The sequence below is a fragment of the Orussus abietinus genome, unplaced genomic scaffold (assembly GCF_000612105.2).
Source record: "Orussus abietinus isolate OABI.00-Male unplaced genomic scaffold, Oabi_2.0 scaffold2, whole genome shotgun sequence".
NCBI classification, from domain to species: Eukaryota; Metazoa; Arthropoda; class Insecta; order Hymenoptera; family Orussidae; genus Orussus; species Orussus abietinus.
The window spans coordinates 256869-284119 of NW_019396012.1; the positions used below are offsets into that span (position 1 = coordinate 256869).

Sequence of the window (27251 nt, forward strand, 5' to 3'; positions counted from 1 at the left end):
GCGCTCACGTTCATTGCAAAGGAAGCATCATTTCTTGTTCTCTCCGTGAATATATTTTCCGGGTCTAAGGAGTGGTTTTCCCTTACCTCTCGTGGAGGAGGAGAGAACCACAAGGCTATCAGTCCTCGGCGAGGTATCAGAAAGTATTAGCACATCGGCGCCCCTGTCCGAAGGGCGAGGGTGGCGATCCTGCCGGTGCGCGAGTCAGGCGGCGATTGGTCGGCGCTCCACCACTGGTGCCTCCCGCCGCGCGCTCCGTCAGCCGCGGCGGCGGCCTCGAGCCGAGCGCCGCCGAAGACACCCGAGGGCGGCCGAGGGTCCCGAACGCGGCAACCCGCGTCCGGTCTCGCCAGTCGTGCCGCGGCCTTTCGCAGGGAAGGTGTATGTCGGCCCGCGCCACCGTGTCTCTCTTGGCGTTCCTCGTACGAGAGCCGCGCCGCGTGTGAGTTTCCTCGTCCACGTTAGTCGTTAACCTCGCGTTCCGTGACATTCCCAGTGGTTCCGAATCAACCCTTACGACCACCGCTACCCGTATAAATTAAAAAACAAAAAAGATAAGATAACCTCCAGGCGACAATAATTCCGAGGAGTACCTCGAGAGCGAGGAAATATTTCGAAACGAAAGAAGGGAGAACCCTCGCGTCGGTCTTCGGCGAAGAGGTTAGGTGACTCGATCGGTCTCGCTTACCGATAGGGGGCGCAAAGGTACACACGCCGCGCTGATATCCCACCGGGTGATAAGAAGAGGTTAAACACGCAGAGGCCTTCGATAGCTCGCCCGCTATACTTTGTCCCATAGAGAGTCCAGGCGTCCCCGGTCCCGTTTCTCTCCGCTCCGAAAGGGACGCGGCCCTAAAGTCCTGGCGCAGGTATACGGAGAGCGGAGGTCCTACCGGGAAGAATAAGAGGAGCAGGGAGGAGCAGAAGGAGAGGAAGAGGAAGGAAGGGTCGAAGCCGGGTCGTCGGTAGCTGTCCAGGCCGAGGGGAGGAACGAGAGAGAGAGGGAGGGAAGTATCGCCGAGGAGGAGAGCAGAGAAGCGGCGGAGGAATTCCTTTGTCCCCGAAGGTCCGAAGGGCTCCTGGCCAGGACGTCGAAGACCCGCGACGTCGCCGAGATCAGAGGCTAATTCCCGTCTCTGAGGAGAATCGCGCCGGAGAGGACAACTGCTAGACAAGAGACCTCCAGGGATTCCGCCTGGAGTTCAGCTACAAACCTTATCGAGCAAAGAAGCCATCGATACGCCAAGGATACCTCGATGAGCAGGAGACAAAGCCGTGGAATCGCGACTTATCGCTGGAGGAGTTAATCAGGGTGAATTAGGTGCAACTGGGAGAAGTATAAGCCGGGAAGTTCCTGAGAATTGTGGGCTTCTGATTACTCCGGAGCCGACGAAATTCCGTACCTACTCGTCCTGGAAACCCTTATATCTACCTCGGCGAGAATAATTCAAAGTCGAGAGTATTCCTCAACATCGGAAGAGCCTCCTTTTTGTGGAGCGGATGTTCAGATCCTGAGATCCAGGGTCCTCGTATCCAAAGTACACCTTTAGAGGAGGGTTCACCACGTGTCGCGCACGTTGCTGAGTCCTCGGCAACGTCGGTGGATGTTTTCCGGTCTTGACGGTCCCGAGGAACCCCGAACTCGCTCCAGGATCGAGGGGTCCTGGGCAAAGGACGAGAGGAGCGTCTCGGCGATGATCGCCTAGCGGTCGAGGAGCAGTTCAGTGTCGGTGCTCCGAAGGAAGAGGTCTAGGAGCGGACCCAGGAAGAACCGGCCGACATGGGGAGGAGACTCGCGGAGGTCCTGCCCGTCCTGGTCAGGACAGCTGTCCTGGCAGCTGTTTTCGGCCAGCTTTTGGGCTTGACCTTGGCGAACAGGCCGGCTGGTGCTCATCCTGGACACGCGTACTTCGAGCAACCCTGCTGCGGAAGGTCCCACCTCAGGCATCACAAAGGTATGGGTCCTGACCCTTTTTTATTCTGGCTCCCAGATTTCGTCCTGCGATCCCGACTTTACTCACCTGGTGCGACCTGGCCGGCATACCTGGAATTAGGGCTGGTCAGGAGTCTCTAAATCATGCTTAACACATTCGCAACCGCTTACGTGAATTCACGTCATTTTAAATTCTATTCCTGATTACCGCTGACGTGAATCACGTCCGTAACGATACACGATACAAGTTTGCGGCGACCAGTTTCAGAATTTCATTATTTTCGCCGGTACTCAGTATTTGAAATGGAAAAAAATTTGCCGATCGCGAATGTGTTAAGACTTATGTTTCGAATCGATTTACCCTCAAAGTATCAATGGAGAGGTGCTTTTTAACCCTTTGGCTACTAAGAGTGCCTAAAGGCGCCCGACGTTTGGTCTAATATTGCCTGCACGGCCAAACAAATTTCGCCCATATGTCGAAATGGCTCCGGGTCAAAGGGTTAATTATTTTCTCCTTTATTTTGTGAAATCGTAATTTCGAATTTCTGATGCGTTGAAATAATAAGTGCGTGCGCGGAATGCAGAAGTGTAACGGGCTGGGAAGTGCTGCTGAGAAGTTGGCTATGTGCAAACTTTTGAGCGTTGTACAAGAATTTCAGTGGATTTCTTATGAAGTTTGCAATACGTGTTTGAATTCCTGTACTTTTGTATTCGTACTTGGGATTGAACCTGATCGGGACGATTTAAATCCTCGCGATACAAATTCTAATTTCAATCCGATCTTTGCATTACGTATCAATAGGAAAACGCTTCTTAGATACCTCTCGATTTATTTCGTGAAATCGATTGCGATATATTATTTCAATGCATCATGATAGCCAATTCATACGCAGAATACGTTGTAGTAATGCGTTGAAGGGTGCTGAGAAAAAAAAATGTCACCGATTTCAGAGTACAATTTTGTACGTGGCTAAAAAGCTGGAATATTTCCAGTAATCATATGCTTTTGAGATCATGTACTTTTATATGAGTTTTATAATTTCGTAATTATTTCGCGACTTTGATATGTAACGATATCGGAAAGCTCGTTATTCCGGGTAGAAGCAGTAACTTTCGCCCACCGTTTTGTTTATATTCCTTTTACGTCCAATTCCCCGTTCAAGAGACCCCGAAGATAAACACGGGTCTTCTTCTAATACATACCAAAACGGCAGTTTTTCCTCGCATTCCTGGACCAGCGAGCTTTCCCCCTAAGCATTATTATTCCTCCATAAACAAAGGCACGTACTGTTCTGCGGCAGACCCTCTAACGTGATGGCATTACGTGTTACGTCTCCCTTACGCTTTTACGTGGGTTACGAAAATTCCGTCGGTGCCGTACATTAGCCTGATTAGCCCAGTTTCGTAATCTTTAATTCATCAGTAGAAACGACTACACGGTGCATTATCGTCCGATACCACGAGAAAGGGGCTTCTCATTGTTCCAATAAAGTCCAATGGCCCTTGACACGTGGTGGCGAATTCTAACTACGCGTTTATTCATTTACTTATTTCTATCATTGATTGGTACCGACTCTTATGGAGAAAATCATGAACAGGAGGAAGGGATACAATTAAGCAACGATGATAATTACCTAACCCAACGTGGAGTCGATGTTACGATTTTATTCATTTACTTATTTCTATTCATTAATCGGTACCGTGTTTTATGAAGAAAATCGGGAAAAGAAGGAAAGGCTAAAATTAAGGCACGATGGCAATTACGGAACCCAACGTGGAGTCGAAATTACGATTTTATTAATTTACTTATTTCTATTATTGATTGGTACCGTGTCTTCTGAGAAAAATCGTGAATAGGAGGAAGAGGTACAATTAAGCGACGCTGATAATTACGGAATCCAACGGGGAGTCGAAATTACGATTTTATTCATTTACTCATTTCTATTATTAATTGGTACCGTGTCTTATGGAGGAAATCATTAAAGGGCGGAAGGGGGGAAATTAAGCCTCGATGACAATTACGGAATCCACCGTGGGGTCGAAATTGCAAGAGGAATTGCTAGTAGGTGCACTTGTAAACGTCTCCGGAGTCTGAGCAGGATCCTGAATGGATTTGGTTAGACTCGAGACAGGCAACTGTCCGCGGTCTTATAGGCTCTGGATGTCTCGTAAATCGACGAGAAGAGACGTTTCTCGGCTTAGACTCGACTTCGGTTCGGATATATTGATGACACGATCGATGCCAGAGTCGATTGTCTATTTAAAATTGCAAATGCGGCCCACCAAAAACGCCATCGATACGGATCGATCGCGGCGATGAAACGGTCATTCGTCTATTCCTTGCGAGTTTTACTCCAACTTTAGGATTTAAAAATGAGAAAAATAATATTTGCGCCTCGGTATATGAAGTACATGTCAATGGTTTATAGATCTTATTAACAGTACAATTAATACGTATTTATTTTAAACGAGAAGAATTTGCTTCGTCAAGTTTTGCATCTAACAATGTTTACTCTTTGAAAATTGCCCCGCATTTTGCAGTTCTTAACTGCGTTCACGGTATACTCTGCAATTTTAAATTCACGCATTAATTTAACACGTTTTTCAGTTTTCTACTAAATTCAGGATTGTACGATAAAATTGTTTAGACTTAACTGAAGGCTTGGGCAAATTTTTCAACTTTCGCCGATCGATGTTAGGTTGTAGTTAGTCTTAAATTGCAAAGGTTAAGGGGACTTTTGGGGTGAAGAATTGTGTGACGAGACTTTTTGCGAGTCATATTTAATAATCGTTACCGAGGCAATTTTTCGTCTTTGTAAGGCCGATCGATCGGAACCTTGTAATCGGCGTAAAGCGTACTCCTGAATGCCGGTTGCTTTAGGGGAAATGGAGAGAATTCTAAGGGAAATCCGAGAGCCCCGTAGAATGGAAACAGAGAATGGGAGAAGCTCGAAAAGGTCGTTTCTCCTGGAAATTTACTTTCTCCCCCCGATCTTCGGCGTTCCTTTTTATCGAATTCCCTTTTCCATTTCCGTCCCTTTTCGAGGATTTCCCATTTCGCCCCCGCGACGGTGCTCTCGTTAAATCGCACGCTGGGAAATTCATTGCTTCGCGACGGCGGATGGATGCTTCTGCTTTCTCCTCCTCCATGTTTTCGTTTTACCTTATTCTTCTCAGTTTTTACCAGAAACCGATATCAGCTGACGGATCGATAAAGTTTCGGCATTCATTGTTGGCTTACGCCGCCTTTATCGGTCATTCGATGGCTAGGAGTACATACGATACGTGGAACTTGAACTGAGTCATACATCACGAGGTGATAATCGATAACCGACGAGTGACGTTCCAAAAAGGAAAACTCGGATACCTAAACGCGACGTCCATCTCCTCATAGGTTCCAATGTAATCGTCCTTTGCTCTAATTTTTAAGAACTCTTAAAAAAAAATCCCCGTAGAGTTTCGATCCGTCATCCAAGTGTCTCTTAAATTGCGCGATCTTCTCGTGAGTCGTCAAGCAAGAAAGAAATTTATTAAGTACGATTGGAGCAAACGAATTTGGTCGATTGATTTGCTCACTTTGCACGGAGTAGTCTGTACCACGTGGATTTGTTTTACGCGAATGAAAATCCCGCAAATGAAGTCCGTCGGTATAAAAGAAAAAGAATATCGTAAATAAAAGCCAGTACACGTAAGTTCGTTTCACAGGTATAATTTCTTGCAAATGGCTTAAGAAAACTAACGACGTTTGAAAACCACATAAATTGTGTTATAATTTGAGGCGTAATGAAAAAGTGCCGTGACAATTGCGGGAGGGGTGCGTATCGTTCCGCCAGTCTCCCGATTCCCTCGTCGCTAAAAAATTCTCCGACCTCCACCCGTGCCCCGTCATTTCGGAAAACCGGGATCCAGAGAATTGTGTAGCATTCCCCGAGTTTGTCAGGAAGTTGGAATCCACCTGGTGGGTCTTCCAGGGGTATCTCTCAAGATGCGGAACTCTCGTGGCGTTCCATCCGGAAGAGCGGCGGAAAGGGAGGGAAAGAGTCTCAGCCTCCAAGGGTATCTCTTCGCGCTCACGAGATTAGGGAAGGAAGGTCTCTCGTCCCGGTCCCGGAATCGAATCTCCGTGATACCCGGCGGATGCGAAAACGTTTTCTCCTCTGACCGCGTTCCTACGGGGATTAAAGGCCCCTTCCTTCGGGATGGCCGGGGCGAGAGAGCGCGTCTCGCGGTAAATCATTTAGGAGAGCAGAGCCCTGGCCGGGACGCCGGAGAGGAGAGGGGGCCGGATAGAAAAAGAGGAGAAAAAGGGAAAAGGGAAACCGGGGGAAGAAAGCGTAGGGCCCAGAGCACGTTAGCATACATCACCAACATTATCTCTACCGGCCCTGCCACGCGATGTTACCCCGGGCACGGACCCTCGGACTGACTTCATTATGCGCCGGCTAGAGCGAGAGACCACACGAGACCCATCCTACGGGAGGACGGAGCGAGAGAGACGGCTCCGTGATGGGGGGAAACGACGAGAGAAGGACGACCGAATGGAATGTGGAATGGTCGGTGCATGGAAGCTTCGCCGAGGAGTGCGCCGCGAGTTCACTCGGGACCGTGTGGGTTGCATCTCGTGGGCAACGCCGATGTGCACCCGGGCCGACTCCCTCTCTCTCTCTCTCCCTCTTTCTCTCCCTGTGTGTCCCCGGGCCTGTAGGACCGTGAAGGAGGTTTGTAAACTTCGAGGATCGATTAGCGAGGCTCGAAAAGGTGCCACGGGATGCTGCCCTACCAGGTCGAGGCTGGGATACCCGCCACCAAGATCGGACTCCCGGAGAGGGGGGATGCAAATTATGCTGGGGATTTTGCACTTTTTCGAAAATGTGGAGATTGTATCGGGGTTTTCCGGGTAGTTTGTAGGTTTGTAGGAGATTAAATATGGTTCGCAGACTTCGAGTGGCGAATTTTTGCTCGGATCGATTGACCGCGGGTTAATGCAAATTATCCCAAGGATGCAGTTTTTGGGGATTCGTTTTGTCGGAAATGTGGGAACGGTCTCGGGGACGTCGCGGATGTTTTCGGTACATTTTTCAGGCTTGTAGGATCTTAAATATGGTTCTTACCATTCGAGTATCGGAGTTTTGCTTCGGTCGGACCGCGTGTCGATGCAGATAATGCTGGGAATGGTTCCCCTTGGAATGCAGTTTATGGGTTTTATTTTCGAAAGAAGCGCACCGCGGTTGCATCCGGGACTCTTGGCTTGTGCAGGCTTCCTGCTTGTCGATTCTTAAATAAATATCGTACACTTCGAGGATAGAGCTTTTCCTCGGATCGGACAATTCGTGTAGATGCAAATGGATCCGAGGACAATTGCCCTTACTAATTGCACTTTTTTTGATATTACTTCTTGATAGACTAGTCGCGCTAAAATTAAATGTACCTAGTCCTGAGGTCTGTATTACCTCGAACGAATGTTGTAAACTTGGAGGGTCGATTAAGAAGACTCGAAAAACGGGAATCGGACGGTTCGCGTTAATGCAAATGATACAATCGGTTCTCGTTCGAATGCACTTTCGGCTTTTATTTTTCCGGAGGGTGTCGTCGATTAAGCGCGGAATGCGTCTCGCGGGCACTTGGGCTCTCTGTATATTCGCGATTTCGTTGGACCGTAATCGAGGTTTGTAAACTTCGGGTATCGATTAGGTTGACTCGAAAAGGTGCTGCCACGGGATGCACCGGGTTAAGCGAAAAAATCGGCCGGCGAGAGAGATCGGCCTCTCGATTGGCTCGGATAGCCGCGTGTTCATGCAAATGATGCGACGGGTACGACCCACGAGGGTGCACATCTTCACGTTTTTTTTTTTTACTTGTTTTATTTAGAACCGATCTTGAATTGGTTAATTCGAGTGCACTTCGAGTATCAACTTTCCCGGTTAAAGCGCACTTCGAGGCTCGATTAAGGAGGTTTGAACAAAATACGCGATGGTATAAAGATACAGTACCTCTTATACTTACATACATACATGCATACGTACGGAAGATTTCCTTGAAATTCTTAAATTTCTTATAGAACGAATCCTTGATAATGAGCGAAATCGTTGTTGTACTTGACCCGGAGGCTTATTAACCCTTTTAGTGCCGGCCAAAGTCGTTAGCACTTGTAAAATGACGATCTATCGTTGTCGGGCACTGAAAGGGTTCAGCTATTGAAGTAATGAATGAACGAAAATAATTAGGCAGCCATCTTATCGCCATCTTATCGCCCTCGAGAGATACTCTCCTTAAATCTATCCTGGGTGTGCATGTACGTACCTTCTCTGGTCTCGGTCTCTTGAAGATCCACGCCATTCGCACGCGATGATACCGCCGCCGAATGATGATGACAAAACGGAGAACGGAATCAAGTAGACCGTGGTAAAGGAGCCTAAGAAAGAGTAGAAGAGGCACTGCACCGACTAGACTTCTCGGTGCGCTCTGAAATCTCCATGTACATTCGTCACCGTAACTTAACGCCCCGAGATATGCCGGGTTCTCGTATTTCGGTTAAGCTCGTCGATGTGTTGCAGACACCTGCACATAAGCGATGTACCTTGAAGACCCCTTAACTGGACCGTAGGTGCACCGACGATGCAGTCGAACCTCGTACGTGCTCGTCCGGTGACATGATATACCTCGAGATTAATTCAACGCTGTCCCACGGATCCCTTAAGGGCACTCGTGTACATACCCATTCCCATGGGGTGAAAAAAGAAAAAAAGAAAAAACAGAATGTAACATCTCAAACTACTCGAGAAAGTTTATTTAATAGTCGACCCACTCGGTACGGCTAATTTTGTGAGTCAAGATCCCTTCGTCTTAAATCTTACCCCACTGAGAGGGGGGAAAAAAAAAATGCACTGAATCAAAGAAACGTTTCTTTGAATATTTTATTAATCAAAGAATGATTATTTGACTCAAATGATACTCGAATAAGCGTTGACAATATTCCGAAGGAACGTCGCATTGAATTTATTCCAATTTCTTTGAGTCTGAAATTTTATGGAGGAATTTTTGTAGGTTATATACATTTTTTTTTTTTTTTTCGGTGTCTGGATTTGTTGGTCTAGTTCTGGGAGTTTCTAGGTGAAATGGATGGACTTTGTGATAAGAGTTAATGCGGAGGCTTCTCTTTGTCGTCGAGCCTCCCTTTGAACACCTTCGGTACACCGGAGGACCGGGATGAACTGCCATAATCGACCGTATCCCACCATCATCAATTGTATCCCATCTTCCTCATTCCCCGTGGTGCATATCGGATTTCTGGTAACCAACCGAACGGATATTAATTCCGACGCGCTCCTCAAATCGATCCCCATTAATCCAATTTGGGGCACACCGACTCGGGGCTGCTCGGCTCCCTTAAGGAATCGGGGCTTCCCTTAGGATTTCCATAATTACGAAACGGGTTTAATCGGTCCCCTTTCCTTCCTCTTCGGGCAAAAATTCCTCGAGGAATTCTTAACGCCGCTGGACTATAATTATTGTATCATGATCGCTACTCGAGACGTTAACAGTTGGTTTGCTTTTATTTTGACCACTTAAACGTGATCCACGCACGATCTGTACGTATATACATTTTTCTTAGCTCGGAATAAAAATGACCATAATTTCTTTACGAATGGAGAACGCCAACACTCTCATTGGGAATTCGGCTCCGTTTGCAGGGCACTTATTAAAAGGGCGACACGCACTGCAAGAGTACCTGAACTTGGGTGGTTACATCTTCTTTTTTTTTCCTCCCCTCCATTTGAATGTTTTTCTTCGTCCACCGAATTTGAGGATTATGTGGTCTAGCTAGTAGATTTGAGTTTCCGCACGATGGGCTCTCGGAGATCCTTTGTTAACTTAGAAAGTACGTGTAACTATCATTACACGTGGGAGCCTCCGAGTTTCGTTTGGATTTCTGTAATTAATTCTTCCCTTGATGTAGCGGTGAAAATCTACAGACGGAAGTCACTTCGTAAGACAAACGGAAGTTGAACAGGAGTAATGGTCCAGAGTGGGATGAATCGCGATGCGGTAAACTATCCTTCTTCCTCTTTGGCAAAGAAATATATTTCGTTTTGAATAAAACCCCTCCCCTTTTCCTGCATCCGTCGTGCTAATTAACGAGAACGCGATGCGCAATTTATTTTCCCTCCAGAGGATCGTTATCGAATTTCCGTAAACACTTTCCTGCCTTACTTTCGTTATAAATTAATTCTACCTAATCTGATAGCTGCAATTTCATTGTAATTATTTATCCGTTATCTTGGTTCCACCTCCACTGAGAAAAAAAAAAAAGAAAATTCATCTGACCTAAGAAATATTTTGTAATTGTCATAATTCCGAAGAGACGTTGCAGGCAATTCATTCGAGTATGAGTCAAAAGATTATCCCTTGAATTAACAAGATATTTTCTTGATGTCATTCAAAGAAATATTTCTCCGGTTCGCTGAAATGATTTCTCTCAGCGTATTAAATAGTTTCGAAAGATTTGCGAAACGGATAACTTTCGCCCAAAAGTGGACCCATCGGAGTTGGTCCTTCCTCCCTTCGTTCCTTCTCTCCGACCTTAATCCCCCTTCGTTGTCAGAGTCCAGAAGAAGGTTCCGGAGGGTTCCCGAGGGTGCTCGGGGACAATCCCGGGAGAAGTTATTCAAGGAAATCTCCGCAGCCGGCCGCTGCGGAAACGCAGCCCGCGCGAGAGTCGCGGGAAAGCTCGACTTTCTCCCGACTCGCACGAACTTCTTTTTCCCCCCCTTTCCTTTTTCTTTTCCTCCCGGGGTATCCTGAAATTACCCTATGTAAATCCTTAATTCCGACGTAAACTCGAGGGGAGGGTGCGGAGGTGCGTCCGCGGAGGAAGTTGTCTCGAAAGGGCCGTAGGTCCGGGGAAGTTGGTGCGGTTTCCCTTTGACCGAAGTCCCTAAAGATTCCGAGATTAAAAGCTCGCCGGGCTTGCGAACTCCTCTTCTCCCCCACGTTCCCCTCTCTCCGACTTCCTGGACCTTCGACACTTCCAATAAAACCCGCTAATGAACGGCGGCGGCGCCGAACGCGATGCGTCGACGTCGACCATGGACGCCGCCACCCCTGGGTGCAGGGGTTGCGCGTCTGCGGTCGCAACCCCCGTCGGCGGATGCCCCGGTGAATGTGTCTCCGCTGAATGAACGGAGGGGTGAACTCGCCCCGGTGGGTGCAGCTCCAACTGGGGAAGGACCTCGGCGAGGGGTTTTCATGGGGGGTTTTCACCGAAAAATTCGCTGCTTCTATATGTGTACACACCCCTTTGGTCCGCCACCCTTTCGCGTCTCGGTCAAGTCGGGTCGAGGTGGCTCCGAGTTTATTCCGGGTTATGGCACGACCTTTTCTCGGCATAAAGATTGGGACGGTCCATGAGGGCGCGAACAAATTGTTCCCCAGTGAATCTTTGCTTGAGACAATCGCAGATTTAAAATTAAACTAAGAAAATGTGGGAAGAGAACCGATCAACGCCTTATTAATCAATCCGTGGCTCGTTTCATAGTATCAGTTCAACTTCTTAACGTGTACTCAATTTGCCCGCGAACCCGAGGAACACCGTATTCAATAAATTCACGTGTAAACTATGGTTTTTGGTTACTTTCGTATTAACTTTTAATTTTTTAGATTGGCCCTGAATCTTACATTTCTAACCCAATTTCATGGACACTGATTGCTTTTTTTTATGCAGCCAAATGAGAGGCTAATTATAAAATTTGGGGAATTATACAACGTCCTCGTTTTCCTGGCACGACGATCTTGATCCGTTTTGTCTTAAAATGGAGTAATTCCCAAGAGATTTTGGAGATTATTTCTCCAAGTGATTATATCCACTAGAACGTGCACTTGTCTTTGCACTCCCTCGAGGACGCGAAATTAATAAACGTCACCCTGGAGGGTCTTAACGGTCCCGCGGTAAGACCGCTCTCTTTGCGGTACCAGATATATATCTGATATCCCCATCTTTTTCCCACGCGCGAAAGTCGCATCTCGCTCAAAGCGTGCTCGCTCTCCCGTGCGTGCACGTACGTGCACTCGGAGGCAGGTGCAAGTGCCCGTACGCGTAATTTCCTCGGATAAAGGACCCTGGCCGCCGTTCGCGGGGCCCCGCCGGAAATTGCAGACGGCGAGTCTTCCGCGTGGCGATCCGCGTCTTATCCGCGCTCGGCTAGCGACGATAACAGCTGTTAGCTTTGCGGAACTCTTGCAATTCGCCGCATGCAGATTATACCGGGAAAACAGCACCTCGGTACGTCTCGCGATACGTGACGCGATGGATTTCATAACCGCGCTCCGGAATCTCACGGCGGCATCAGGTAGGATTGTTTTTTTTTTATTTTTTTTTTAAGATACCTGCGCAAGCGAATGCAGCCGAGTGCATAATTCCGGGAGATTTCTCCGAGTGTTCTCTCGTGAACTCGATTGTCGTTGGAGGGACGCCACGTTAATGTCCTGGGATTTAAGAACAATCTCCTGGAATATTGTCTATCCTTATTCGTAAATTCATTCCTTATTCCAATTTCGTAATTATTGCATGTAAAATCCTGACTGATTAATTGACTTTTTTTCACCCGACGTGTGAAATTCCGATCAAGGTAGTTGTTACCTCTAAGTAGTCAAGTACGTGTCGTAACTTCCCCGTATAATAGAAAATAAGTTTTGTCATTTTTTTTCTTTTTTTTTTTAATTTATGCAAGTATGCAATTCGATGGCTGATGGAAACAATTGTCCAGGCGACGCGCGTAATTCATCGGTGATAAGAATGGTGGGGTTAATCCGAGTTTGGGGTAAGTTGAGGTGGCCGAGGGGTGGGGCGTCCTGGAATATCGGGAAGTGATTAAATTCGACCGGATGCCGGGGAGCCCCGAGACCGATAAGTTATCGAACGTCCTACTCGATAGTTTCGAACGCTCCACTCGACGCAGCCACCCCTTCCTCAGGGTTGCCGGGGGTTGCCGGCTTTTTCCGGGCTCCTCGGAGGTCGGGGTCCTCTTTCGGTGGAGACTCTCGATCGGGAGTGGAAAGAAAAAAAGGGTCGAGGGCAAAAAGCGGGGCAAGAGCGACGGGGTGGCTGGGGGGTGCACCGTCGATGCAGCGCGAATGCAGCGCGGATGCACCCCGGATGGTGACCCGAGGAGGGTGGAGGAGGGCGAGGGTCGGATGCCGCGACTCCGGATCCGTAACTTTGTTTTCAGCCCGTTCGCTCCTTTGGGGTAGATTATCCCGGGGATATATATATAGATATATAATGATGAGACCCGGTCGTTTGAGAGGGAGACAAATATCGAGAGCCATCGATAATCCGCGTCTTGCGACGCCGAATGAAACGCAGTAGTGGTTCTCCATCATAGTTTTTTCATTTTTTATATCGATTTGTTCCCTTTTTATCGGCGAAGTTAGGTCCCGTCCTAAGTTGGAGGGTGGTTTGGGATGAGACGATGCACGATTACAGGAAAATTCATAATCGAAACCTGTATCAATTCTCCCCTAAAAAGTGTTTATCTTATTGAAGATGATCATACGGTGCAATCCAAAATTCCGACGGTGCAATCCAAAATTCCGAATCGGTCTAACGTTTCCCTTAAATCCGTGTCTCACAAAGTGTACTTCCGTTTAAGCTCATGTCATTCGATTTGAATCGAGGAAAAAGTTTGAAAAGTCATTGTATTCTGTCCAGCGCTTCGAAACGCATCCCCTAAAATTGGACCACTAGAGTTTCGTAAAATTCGCAAGAATTCGGGAAAATTCACTTGCGAGATATCTCAATAATCCAGGACTCGCGAAACGTTGCGGGGGCTGTTATCGGGCTTCGATATATATATATACTAGGTCCGATAAGGAGGGAGAGATAGTCGACGGGAAGTCGCGAAAGCGCAAGTTTGATCGAGGTCGCGAGGGGGCGCGTCCCCTGACGGAATTGCTGCTCGAGGTGGCTGAGAGGGCGAATAATAAACGGGAGGGTTGTGGGGCGGAGGTTCCACCTCGGCGGAGGACGAGGAGTGGATATTCTGACGGGATTACCGCGGCGGAGGGAGCCGCGGCGCGTTTTATTCCCGCGGAAAACACTTTGCAGTCGGTGCGTGTAAACGCGCGCGGGGCCCGGGTTTCCCGCGACAAGAGTCTTCAGCGGGGAAAAAAGGATAACGAGGATGTACATAACGTTCGGCGAGGTGTCCTGGCCCGTTTGCTCGCGAGCCTTTCCCGCGGTTTTCTTCCCGCTAACGAGGTACCCTCTTTCCCATTTCGTCTCCCATTATGGCCATCCCGCGACTCCGGCGATTGCGATGCTCCCTTTTTCGGGAGAGTTTGCCCTAGAACTTGTGACTCGCGAATCTTTTCATCCCTGGCACTTCGTCGTTTAAACTCAGTAGCCTTATCCATATCTCGCGACTCATCCGCGGTCTATCCGGGCCGGATGCTGCGACGATCCTTCGTACGAAAAGTAGGAACCGATTTATCTGCTTCTCGAGATTTCCCTGCAATATCTGCGTTCAATTTCTAGAGTGTTCCCTTAATGCCGACGTATTTGCCGAAAATTCCCACTCGCGTATCCTTTCATCCTTGGCACTTCGCCGTTTAAACCCAGCAGCCTTATCCATATCTCGCGACTCATTTGCGGTCCATCCGAGCCGGATGCTGCGACGATCCCTCGTGAAGAGCGTCGCCGACCTCTGGTACCTGGCGGACGTGCGAAAAGCCCTGGCCGATTTTGCGTGTTCAGCCACCGTGCACGTAGGAGTGCGTGGGCGGAACAATACGCATTCTCCGGACCCACCCGGCCGGGACACTGATTTACTTGGGAGGGCCCGTGCCCCTCCCTGGGTCCCCTCGTTTTTCTTTTTTTCTTCTTTCCTTTTCTTTCTCCATCCCGTGTACCGGGGCCAACGTATGCGCCGGTGAAAGGCGCGACACAATGCCTCGCCCCGACCGGTAGCTGCGCCCCGGTTGTCCCATCGATCCGAGATAAAGCCCCCGTTTATCCGCGTTTCGCGACAGTCTCGCGATCCTTCGTTCGGGCCGACTCGGCTGGACAGGTGTGGTGGGGATCGTCGGGAACCTTGTATTTTCTCCCGACTCCTTGGGGGCGAATTCCCGACTCCGGGAGGGAAATTAAACGGCCCTGTCGACGCGGGAAAAGTGCATCCGGGAATATGGTGGATTCACGCGCGGAGATTCATCTCGCGCCTCGAGATGCACCCGCTAGGGAAGACCCTTTCTTAGAAGGCATCGGACTCTTGAGAATGAGTTTTCATTGTCTACCCGGTGGAAATTTCTTCGGTAAGTGAATTTCCCTCCGGGAGGTGATGCATCAGTTTAACTGATCTTTTGGGTCGTTTCGTAAATTTCTCGCCGAATTGCAATAATTGCAATATTTGCAATTATTGCTTGCCGAAGTAAGACCCTCGAGAAGGTGGAAGGAAGTTCCTTTTTTTGCAAGAAGTACATCTCCGAACCTTTAGATATGTTCGTCCGCGAATGAAGAGAATTTCTCTGGACATCGCGGCCCGTAATTTCATTAATTTCCAGAAGCGTGCTTACGCGATGCTTCCATTTTCGTGCCTACGTGTCGGATCGAATTCATGTTTTTCTATTCTTTTCTTTTTTTCTTCGAAGATCCCAATGCTTTTCCCCGGAAACGCGACGTTCAAATAAAGCGGGGGGATGGGCCGAATGGTCCCTCACGTGCCGTACGGAGAAGGTCGGCCTTTTCTTCCCCTTAACGGGAAACGGGGGAACACGGGGTCCGTACACCGTAAACGTGACTTTCCTCGGGACTTTTCCATCCCTCCCTCCTCTCCTCTCCGTCTCTCTCCCGCCCTCGGCGATCCTCGGTGGAAACCGGACTTAACGAGCCGAGCGTACACAATTCCCAGACAGCTAATTGGCCTGTATCAATAAGCGCCAGCTTAACCGAAAGTTTCGGTGCCCGTCAGCAAATAGAGGGTTAGTCACCTAATCGTGCCCTTACCCCCCGGCCCCGCGGCGCAACTTTGGACCTCATTTGCCCCAAAAAGTCCCCTCGGCTATTACAACCCCTCCGGCCTTCCCTCGTCGTCGGGAATCTTATGCGCGGAGGAGCGCGGGAAAGAACCTCATCAAAATCCTCGTTATGAAATTTATCTCTCGGGTGAAGTGTGTACAAATGTATTGTCACGCCACCTAATCGTGCCTTCACCCCCCGGCCCTCTCGTAGATACAACTTCGGACCTCGTTTTTCCTCCGAAAAGTCCTCTCTGCCGTTACTGACACCCACCTTCTCTTCCGCGTCGTCGGAAATCTTCGAGATACGGAGAAGTGCAGGAAAAGCCTTATCAAAATGATATCAATGTGGAATTTATTTCAAGGGGTGACATATGTATAGATATGTTTTTGCAGCACCTTCTCGATGTCTCGATTTTATCGCTGAAGGCGATTGGGGATTTTCTGAATTTCTTTACTTACGGGGCAAATCTCATTATCAGTTGATTTCGGTCGCGACAATGCCCACGTTTATTGTCATCGAGGTAGGAGATACAGGATCTATATACATATCGTATCGTTCGCGAAAGGGAAGAACAATTTACCAGGGGGCTCCCAGCTTCTCTCGAAGTTCTTCGACGCGTCTGGGATGAAGCTCCTCACTCCCCACCCCCCCTTCATCTCCCAACGCATCGACTTCTACTCTCGATCGATCGCGACGACTTAATCGAACGCTATCGGACCACGCAGCGACGCAGTCACTTTTCGTCCACGGGCTAGAGGAAATTGAATCTCGTTTTATCTGGAATGACGGGGCGGCGGGAAGGGGTGGCACGTCGAGGAAAAAATGACGGGAGGGTACCCGAGGTACGAATAAATTGATACGGTATCGACACCTATCGATACGTTGACGGGGGCCAAAGTTGAAGGTGCGGAGCTCCAGATGATGCCAAGGGGAGAGGGGCTCGACCTTTCCGAGGGATTGTTTAATTTCATTTTTGGATCTCACCCTTTCCGATGATCCTTCGAAAATTTCTCCCGCCTGATCTCTAATTCTTAATTCAGGTCTCATATCTCGAATTATCTTAATATGCAGATTGGACATTGCGGAACGCAGGAAATACGAAGTTATTCCTTGATTCGGGGATTTTTAACTCTTTATTGGTGATGGATCCACGGATAGAGGGTTTGCCGAGAGATCTGTCGGGATTTTCTTTTACGATTTCCGGCACGCCCGGTGATCGACTTTAATACCGACGTCTCGTTATCGGATGACACGAGACAGCGGCAAAAGCGAACTTCTCCACTCGATTTATCTCTCGCAAGTCTTAATCCGAAGTGGCGATCATCTTTTTGCCCTCCTGTATAGTCGAAACTTTCCCTCGGGAGGGATATCGAATATTTCGAATTTTTCCTCGGGTATTGATGGCGGGATTTATTCAATCGAAAAATTCTCGTTTATTGCCTTGAAATATTCCGCTTACTCGGCTGAAGCACTCTTTCGTTTTGTTCCTTTCATTTGCCTCATCTTTACCCAACGCGGCTTGATCTCGTTACGCACGTTTATTAATTTTTTTTTTTCTTTTTTTCGCGAATTCCTTTTTTCATTTGCATCGGGACCTTGGTTGTTTGATTTTTACATCAGCAGCTTGTTCGTCGCTTCCGATTATGCACCCTTCGTAATGTCACCCCTTAGGGTCGTCGATAAGGTTCGTTTTACCTCGAGATATAAAAGGTTCCCTTCGTTTTCGAGCCGACAATAAAACCGGCACGCACGTTTCACCTTCTGCTTACATAATGATCTAGTTATCTCACGACAGGGTTTTTACGAGGGTCGTTAGGTTATTTATCGACGCGCCTCCACCTCGTCATGCCGACTTCAGCGCTTTTCTCTTAACCCGAAATTCAAGGAGCGACCGACTGTCAAATTATCCACCGCTATCAATCTTCAACCTAATCGCGTCACAAACGCCTGACCTTATTTCATCGAGACTTCGCGAGTCGTTATCACGCGTACCATATTATAAAACCTCCTGATAAGGAGTGGTACCGTCTTCCTAAAAATCTATCCTTTGCAACTTTTAGAACATTACGCTCTGTGGGAAAGAAATTCTCTTCTCCTGGCAGCGAGCGTAATCACTATTCACAATAAAAAAAAAAGAAACAATTTAAATAAAGCAGACGATAGAGATAAAAGATAATGTACCGAAGGACACCCTCCGCAGAATCAGACCTACTCCACTTCTGTGACTCTCATCACCGTTCCTCATCTTCAAGAAATTTTCACGGTTATTCAATCCATTTATGGAAATCCACATGCCTCTCAAAAATGTAAAAGCATAACCTAAGAAATGTGTTATAACAATTTATTTATATAAAATGGTAATAAAGGTCCTAAAGAAACCTCTCATCCCTCAACTTTCTTCCATTTCCATACATTTCACCACCTTTCCTCATTCCCCAAAAATCACTGGGATCTAATCCGAGTCTTTGGGTAACCCTTTCGAAATCCCTAAAGCAACACCAATAGACTTTAAAAAGAAAAAAAAATACTTTTCACATTACAAACGGTAGATTCTCCCTTTTTCTTGAGTTTGAAGGCGTGATAGAGTCGTTTCTGCTGTTGAGCCGTCTTCCGTTCCTTTCCTGGGGGATCAAGGTATCGCGGCATAAGAGAGAAGGTATTAGAATCGTTATTAGCATCGCCCTACAGGTCGGTTAATGCCTTGTAACGGCCGTGGAATCGTGCCCCGTCCCGGAGCCCGTCGTAACGATCTGTAACGACCTGTAGCGACGTAACGCGACCGCGTTGGCCCATCAAACCCGATACCGGGACGACGCGCCGTTGCAACGAGCTCGGAGGCCTCGTAAAAATCGCCGCAGTTCCCAGGGGACTCGTCGAGCAGGGACCTCGATGGTCCCGAGGGAGCAGGAGCTGGGAAAAAAAAATAATCCACGGGGAAGAAACGGCCCTCTTGGGCGAAATGGCGCGTCTTAGGGGCCGCGTTTGGGAATTGGGAATGGCGTCTCGTTTCCGAGCCGTTCCCGGGAAGTCGGTGGAAATTCGGGATCGGGAACTTGGCCTGGACCGGAAACCAGAATGTGGGAAAGTTAGGTTCGGGACTCGACTGAACATCGGGGGGAGGTAATTCGATGGCCTGCTAGAGATGAGAAGGAATCGGTTGGCAGACTCGGTTGCACTTCCTCCTGGAAACCGAGTTTCGGCCTTCGGTGGCTTTTGTTTAAATTTTTTATCCGCCGTTTCGAATTTTTTCCTGGTCTGCAAAGGGTGGATTTAGGACGGGGTTACATTAGAGAGTGGGGAGATTTTATTTAGAATTTATTTAGAATTTATTTATCCACTCGCGTCAAACGAAAAGGAAGACAGGATTTGGGCGCGCATTAGTCTGGCTCTACATTTTTTAATCCGTTCCGTTTGAACAAATTCATCAAATTATGCATTGTTTAATTACATCTGTACGTTTTGTGTATTTCAAGTAAATTCCCACAAATGTTTAATCGTTTGCTGAAGGAAGTGGGGCTGTTAATAATTTATTTCTTGTTAGGGAGGGGGATTCTCGGTAGGTAAGCGTTCATGACCTGATAGGTAGAGGTAAATCAAGTACACATCATTGTACGGGATAACCTTAGGGTCATCGATATTTTTCTCTCTCGCGTGTTCCTACTTTACGGGACGAGAGTAAAAAAATTGTTTGACAATGCACTTGGTCGCAGCCTCCGGTCGCCATCGATCCGGGAGGGCTCATTTTCAGAAAGAGTGGCAGATTCGAAATGGATGAAGCGTGTTATATTCATTTCGGCCGTTGCACCCGGAGCGAGGTATCCTTCATGAATAACTTGATCCGGGAGCGTGCAATTTCATGCATGCATTTTCATGTCGTTTTATTCCGTTTCGGGCGGACAAGTTAATTATGAGCGGTTAATTTTCGGGCATTCCATGAATAGGAAGGGAGCCTAACAAATTGCAATGCACTTTAATATCAACCGTGCATCCGGATTACCCCCGGATAGGTTGGTGGGATGATTCGAATTTCGAAATATCCCCGGCGTTTCATCCGCTCACCTTCGGATCCCTTACGTAAAACGCATCCGATGTAATCGGTGCACTTTTATTGCGCCTTCCTTCCGTCGACGGGCCGCGCCGATCGACGGGGCGGAAATCTGTTTTTACTCGGCCGCGTCCGCAATTACGCGGCCGGTATCGCAAACACTCTTTACCCGTGCACATGCAGCCCGGTGCATCCGCGATTGAAGAAGGCCCGATGCCGCGAAGAGTCGTTAAACGGCCGTAAAACGGAGCCGGCGACTGCGATAAATCCGGCCCGTTCCCACGTCGGTTTAAACCGCGGGCCGGTCTCTTTTTCATAAATCCCGCAACGAGGGCGGCATTGCATGTGCAACGCGGGTGCACGCGCCACCCCCGGCGCGGTTTTTAGGGCGGCCGACGTGCCTCGAGGGCGGGAAAAGTTTAAAGGGGGGCCCCGAAGGAAGGTCCGTTCCCGTTGCTCCTCGTAATTGCGACTCGGCGAGGCAGTAACTTGTCGTTACTTGGCCTAAATGCGCTCGGGGCGAGCCGGCGAAAATTGAAAACTTATTACCGGCCGCGCGGAACTGCCGCGACGTGCCCGGGGGATGCTTTTCCGCGCTTAACACGTTGAGCGCGGAACCGATTTTGCTGAACTTTCCGTTTGGGCGGCACAATTTTTTATATATAGGATTCTTGATGCCGTGTCAGTCCCAAGGGACCGACGCCGCCCAGACGGAAAGTTCATTGTCGGTCCCCAGGGACCGACGCCGCACTCAACGTGTTAACGGCCCCATTATTCGGCTCCCCGATCGATACCTCGCTCCTTAATCGATGCTTCTCTATTTTCGTTCCACGGGTAACGACGCGACGGGGAACCTTCAAGTGGTCCGATTATTCGAAGGATCTCGCGAAGTGGACAACGCGAAGAACTGCACCGATGCAACGCGTGACAATGCGGTGACGTGCCGAAGAGTTGCGAGGAAAATCTTCGCGGAGAAGTTGCACCGCCGAAATGCATTGCGACGAGGTGTAACGTTGCAGCGAGAAGTTGCTATGTTATGCATACGCTGCAATGAAAAGTTAAGACGGTGCATTGTGTTGCGCTGCGTTAATGCGATTGCATGCGCTACATTGGAGAGACTGCACGTGCGGTGTCGAAGAGTCGCGGCATTACAACGCTGTACATTGTCCTGGGGTGGATGTGTGGACTTTATTGAAAAATTGCAATGTTGTAACTCATTGTCCCTGATTGTGCTGCGTTGGGGAAGAGCTATGAAGGAGGACCCTTCTGGAGCTGCACTGTGCTGCAGCGCCCTGCAACGCGGCAGGCAGCCGCTAGATGCGGCCTTCCGGCGGTCGCGACGCTGCATTACTTAATTGTCTCCTAACAAGAGAAGTTAGTACTCGACACTGTACGCATTGTGCCGCTTCGTTTCCTTCCTTTGCCTTCCTTTTTCCCCCCTCGTTTTCCCGGCTTTTCTGCACCGCTCGCTGCCTCGCTCCCTCCATTCTCTCGCTGCGGCGACATTCGAGATTCTCTTCCTATATCGGGACATTGTTGCATCCGCGTCTCGGATGAGAAATCTCAATCGAAGGCGGGATTGTTGCAGGACGTTCGGAAAACATCCCAAACCTGGGTAGGTCTCTATTGACATTTATCCATTTCCTTCCGTACATTTTTTAACACGGAGATGTATGGAAAGAATTTGATAACACCGAGGAAGAAGGAATTGCATTTTGCTCGTGGAAGAAAGGGACCACACGGAAATATACAGAATGTAGGTTAATTGTTAATTATACGCGGGTAGAAATTATTCAAGTGTTTATTTACGAGTCCAGTCGCGAGGGCTTTATTCGCTAGGTTCTTTGGCATTGAATCGGTTGGTTATTAGATTTTTATCCCAATGACCAATCCTCGGGAATCCAATGAAATAAAGGAAAATCTCTCCGCCAACTCTGCAATCGAAGGGAGTCCTCCCCGATTGACACGGTTCCCGTTTTCCCCGAACGACCCGACTGGACGTTGCCGTGATTGGCCACTCGAGGGGTTCGATTATACAAGCGAAACGTCCCGGGGAATCGCCTCGCCGGGTGCAGTTGCATCCGCAGCGTATCCGCCGCATCTGCACCATCCGAAGATCGGTCCCTGCGCGGTCGTCTCCAGGATCTGCCGACTGATCGGGCGTAGAAAGAGACGAGGACGTCTTCTCTTTCCTCTCTCTTTTTTCCTTTTATCTCCTTTCGTTCGTCTAAAGCTTCTCTTCACATATGTATATCATTCTTTTCGTTCCGATTCTCATAATTTTCGCCGAAAGCAGTCCTTCACTGCCCTGTCTGAAAATGTTCAGAAAATTCCCACGCTCTTAGTGCATAGCATTAATTATAATTCGTTATAGAAATAAAAATTATAAATTTGACGACTCAATCGTGAAATTAGCGTACATTTATTACAGATATTCAAATAAATGGGAGATTTTGTTAACGTCGCGTGTCACGATTTTTTTGACATTTCGCGGGGGAATTAATACACCTGGGTACCAAATTTATAATACATGTTTATAAATTATGTAAATGTAAATACGGCCGTGTTTGAAAGAACTTCGAGGAGATGCATCAAAAATGCAACCTCTTTTTTAAATGACGATCAGCTGACTAACTGGAAATGATTTTCGCGGTTCTCTCCTTCGACTTGTACAATCGGGATGTTCATCCTCGAACTTATACAACCAGGATGTTCATCTTCACTTGAACAACCGGGATGTTCACCTTCGAACTTGCACAACCGGGATATCCACCTTCGGGGCTGTAAACGAATAATTAGCAGCCCCCGTCGCTCCCCCATTTGGGGGAAATAAATTTCGAGCGTAAGCGGGAAGTTGCCGATAATTAAAGCGGGGGAAACGGCGCGTTTTCCTCGCGCTCAGCGGGGCTTTGTTGATTTTGACCGAAGCTAGGTTTTCCCGGGGGGGGAAAAGGCGACATCCGGAACCGGGAAAGGGCACGTACGGCCCATACGGCCCGGGCTTTATGTCACGTACTTGCGCCTTGCGACACTTGCACTTACGGGTTACGCTTTACGCGACAGTTTATAAGGGCTCTCGCTTGGCTTTAAGGACGATATATCCCCGTAAAGGGCGCGCGTTTCCTTGATTTAATGACCGGGCAATCGGCACGCAGCGGATGTTGCTCCTGGTTTAGAGTCGAATTATGCAAAGCCGTAATGCACGTGCTGCATTGATACGTCTAGCGGGAATTTACGTTGCTCTCGTTCGAGGATGAAAGCTCCCTGTATCATTCTTTGTCAGGTAGAATTCGGGTGCATTGTTAGATGCACCTGAATCCTACCTATCCCCGGGGAAGAATTTTCAAAATAAATGTACGCGCCTCCACCCCCTCGTCTTGAATTTTCCATCCGTCGCGCTTAGTGTATAACGTGTCACGTATTTATGAAAAATCCCCGGAATTTCCCTAGAACGCTTTTCCGATGTCGCGTTAACGCCGGATCAATCGAAGATCGAAATTCCGGAAGCGATTCAAAGCGGAGGAGCCGAACCGAAGGGGCCCGGCCATGGCTTTCGGTTCAGCTTTTACAGACACTCCAACGGGGGGAAGTTCTTCGAGGGGGGTTTTCCGACGCCCGGGGAAGACTTTTAGCGCGATGGGCGGGAAAGAGGGCCTCTGTTGCAATTTGATGCGGCATGGGCTCGAAAGTTTGCCGGCGACCCGGGGAGAGAGGGCCGTAATTGAGAGTTTCTCGAACGCGCGCCCATCCTCGGGGCGATGGCCGCCAAGTGGAAAATAAACAAGAGCGGAAAAGCGCAGGGCCGTGGGCTCGACTTGGCCGGGTCTCGAAAACTTCCTAGATTACTTCCCCGTGTACGCCCTGTTTAACGACGATCGTGAAACTATCTCGCCTTTCCGCCCGGGAAAGTCGGTGTCGGAAGGCAACAATGCCCTGCCGCACTTGGACATCGAAAGTGGAAGGGAATCCTCCCTCTCCCGTTTATTGCATGTTTAATTCAAGCTTCATTTCTTACATTTCCCACTTAACCCTGTAAGCAACGAATTGGACATCGGAAACGTAAGAAACATCTTTCTCCGGTTTATTTTCCCATCAATGCTTGTTTCCACATTATTGTATTCTTAATTCAATTGTTATGTTCTACATTCGATATTTCATCTAGTTTCGAATTTCGTTAAGTGCCATATATTTATAGCGGGATTTTATACCGAGGAGATAATGATAGATAGAGGTTAGTACATCGATTAACTGGGGGAACTTTCTATTTTTTTTTTTCCCCTCTCCTGACCTCTTCCTAGGTAACGAATGTAATCCTAGGTCAGCTGGTAATAGACGAACACGTGTAAAAATGGACACGCGTATAATTTATATGCAGTTCCCGGGGTTTGCATGACTCCTTTATGATGTAATTGCTGGTCTGAGTCGGCTGCATAAGTCTATTTCTGCAACGCGATCGACTGTGCACGATCTATATATAGCCTTCTGGTAAGTTTAATCTGGTACGAGAATTTCCGAATAAGGGCAATTTTCGGCATTTCTACCCTGCGGATCTTCGGCTGCATTAAAAAATGGACACTTGTTCATACCTCTCGGATATTTTTCTATCACATGTTTTTCCGGATAATAATAGCCGTATGTAAATTTATCCCACCTCGTAGTCACTCTTAATTCGTTGCCTATTAGATACGGATTAATTGCTCCGAAAAATAACGAGAGGTACCGGAATACTTTCCCGAGATGCAGCTCACTCGGTGCATACTCGAGCATATCGAGTCGGTGCAATGTTGACCGGTGACTATCTAATCGCATTTACTCCACATTAGAGTTTGTTGCTCCCGCTGTCAGATTTCAGGGTAGGAGCAGATAGTGCACGTAAAGAGACGATAAGCGCACCGTTACGAGCCCTGAATCGCATGACTTTATTAAACCGTCATCTGAAAACTACTTTTTCCCCTCTTAGATCTTCTAACTCGACTCGAGGTATGACGGTGGAAATTTTCATTTTCTTAGAGAGGAAACCCGGAGAAATCCCATGTCTTAATCTCGGCCGGGGTGTTCAAACAATTTGCAGAACGACTTATCGGAATAAGTCAACAGGGCACTCTGGCTCAAATAAAATTTAATTGGTTTTCTCTAAGTACGCCGGCAAAGGCCGACTTGCCGAGGGTGCGTCCTAAAGCTGGGCTGGAGAAAACGAAATCCGAAAGCTGCGGACGATAAAGAGGGGCGGGCGTGTCTGGGAGGGCTGTATGCAAAATTGCGAAATAATTCATCTCCGAGCCGAGGCACTCCCTATTGTCGATATAAATCAGTTTAATTCCCTCGAAGAGGTACGCCGACGTGAATATTTGTAAGCTTTGTACGATTTAAGGCGTAAGCCGTATCGAAATCATGAATTCGACCCGACGATTCGAGTCAACTTGCAACGTCCGTAAATGCACGGAGAAGTTTCGAATTTTAGGACATTTCATTGGGAATTCGTTTGGCTAGCTTATGCATTAATTAAAGAGTATATATGTACTAAATACACCGTACGAGTGTATTACAAGAAACGCATCATTCATGACTTTATTGGGGTTTTTAGAAATTCTTCAGCCCAGAATTTAGTAACGCAGGTGATAGAATAATATAGATGAAAAGGTGGGAAGATTGAACAATCAATCGCGTTATCAATCAAATCCGTTACTACCGACTTCATACCAATATTCTCTCTTTTTGTTTCTTTTTATTATTAAATCTTGGGCACATATGAAATGTACTTAACCGCCGACGAAGACGTACATTTACATGGCCTACTGTCGAGAGATAACGTGATAACGATAGACCAGCGGAAAATGTGTTAAAAAGTTTGGGTGTCTCCTGCGTCCCATGGTAGCCCCGTGCATCAGTCGGGATAAGATTTCGCGATCTCGAGAAATTTAATTGGTTTCCCGGTCCACTCGGAGGCCAATCCCTGGGATGCGTCCAGGGCGGCGAGGGGGTCCCGAGGGACAACCCCGGAGGTCCCGGACGGTCCAGGGGCGCCAACTTGCCGCGAGGGTCTCGCGGGGAAATCTGTTTCTCCCCGGCGAAATTTTAAAAGGGTTTCCTCCCTCCCTCTTTTTCCCTCCCACCCCACCTCGCGCCTTTTTTACTTAGCGCTTCCGCGAGGCGCCCAGCCCAACTTTATTAAAAGTTTCGCCGACTGGCGTCGAAGCGGCGAAATTAAGATATCGCGTCGTAATTTAAAGAATAACTTTTTCTCGCCCGCCATCCCCGGCCGGCGACGCGTCCCCGTGTATCCGCGGCCATTGTGCCGTAAATAATGCAATCCCGCCCCTCTTTCCCACCCCCTCGGCGGAAGTGTAAAAAGCACTTCGGGCACTTCCACGAGCGCAAACCTCTGGCCTCGTTTCGAGATCTTTTAGGGTGAGGGCGGAAAAGGCCGCTTCGACTTGGCCGCCCGGCCGGAAATTCGGGGTTTGCTTCCTCCCCCCCAGGGCGGCCCTTAATTCCGCCCTCTTTTTCTCCGTCGCACCGGGAACACCCTAATTGGCGGCCGGATGAGCAGGCTTCGCTAACAAGGGGGTAGGTATAAGGGAATCCTCGAATTTGGTTACTTTATGCCCACCACCCCCTACCACCCACCCACCCACCTGCGGACTTGGGTCTTCTCCTACAGAGATTGCAGCATTTTTGCGCACTGGGGTGGGAAGGACCACTCGGAGGGTTCTTCGGGGTGGTTTCGTCATTTTTCCCTTTTCCTTCGGATTCGCGAGGATTCACCTTAGGAAGGTTCGGTGGCTTTCATCATGAAGTACCTCATCGTCTCGTATGATAAGAAACTCCACGTGCGGTATACAACATTGACCGACAGGCTCGCTGGGGGAGATAAAAAATTCAATCCTTACGGTTATTTCCTCATGTTTATTTTATTAGATATGTTCTATCTTTACATGATTTTACCTTACCGTAACTTTGGTCGCGGGGCTCTTTTTGAAGCTGTCATGAATTTCTTATCATTCAATGGAACTATTTAAATCGTATCGTTTCACGGCAAATCCGGGAAGGTCTTTTACAGTGTCCGGAGAGAATTCGAAAAATGATTTTCCTATCTTCCTTTTTGCATGTTTGCTTTTTCTTTGGGATTGATAGTTTCCTAGTTCTTTGGAAGGTTGTCCGGACTTCCGGGGCGAAGTTTGGAAGGTTCTTTAAGATAATTGTCTTCCACTTTGCTTTAAGGAGGCGAGAGAGCACTTCCTACGGGAGCGCCGCGGGTC

The 27251-nt window shown here is 48.2% G+C and overlaps 1 protein-coding gene across 2 annotated transcripts in view; it reads left to right on the plus strand.

The window, feature by feature from the left end:
* LOC105700565 (semaphorin-2A) overlaps nt 1-27251 on the plus strand; it is a 280045-nt gene that overhangs the window by 82113 nt on the left and 170681 nt on the right. The window contains exon 1 of one of the 2 annotated variants that reach the window (XM_012426520.1): nt 1419-1955. The exons of the other annotated variant lie outside the window; for it this stretch is intronic. Coding sequence (XP_012281943.1) covers nt 1781-1955 — 175 coding nt within the window. The 5' untranslated portion in view covers nt 1419-1780. Of the gene's footprint in view, nt 1-1418; nt 1956-27251 lie in introns of those variants that run through there. 2 annotated transcript variants of the gene reach the window in all.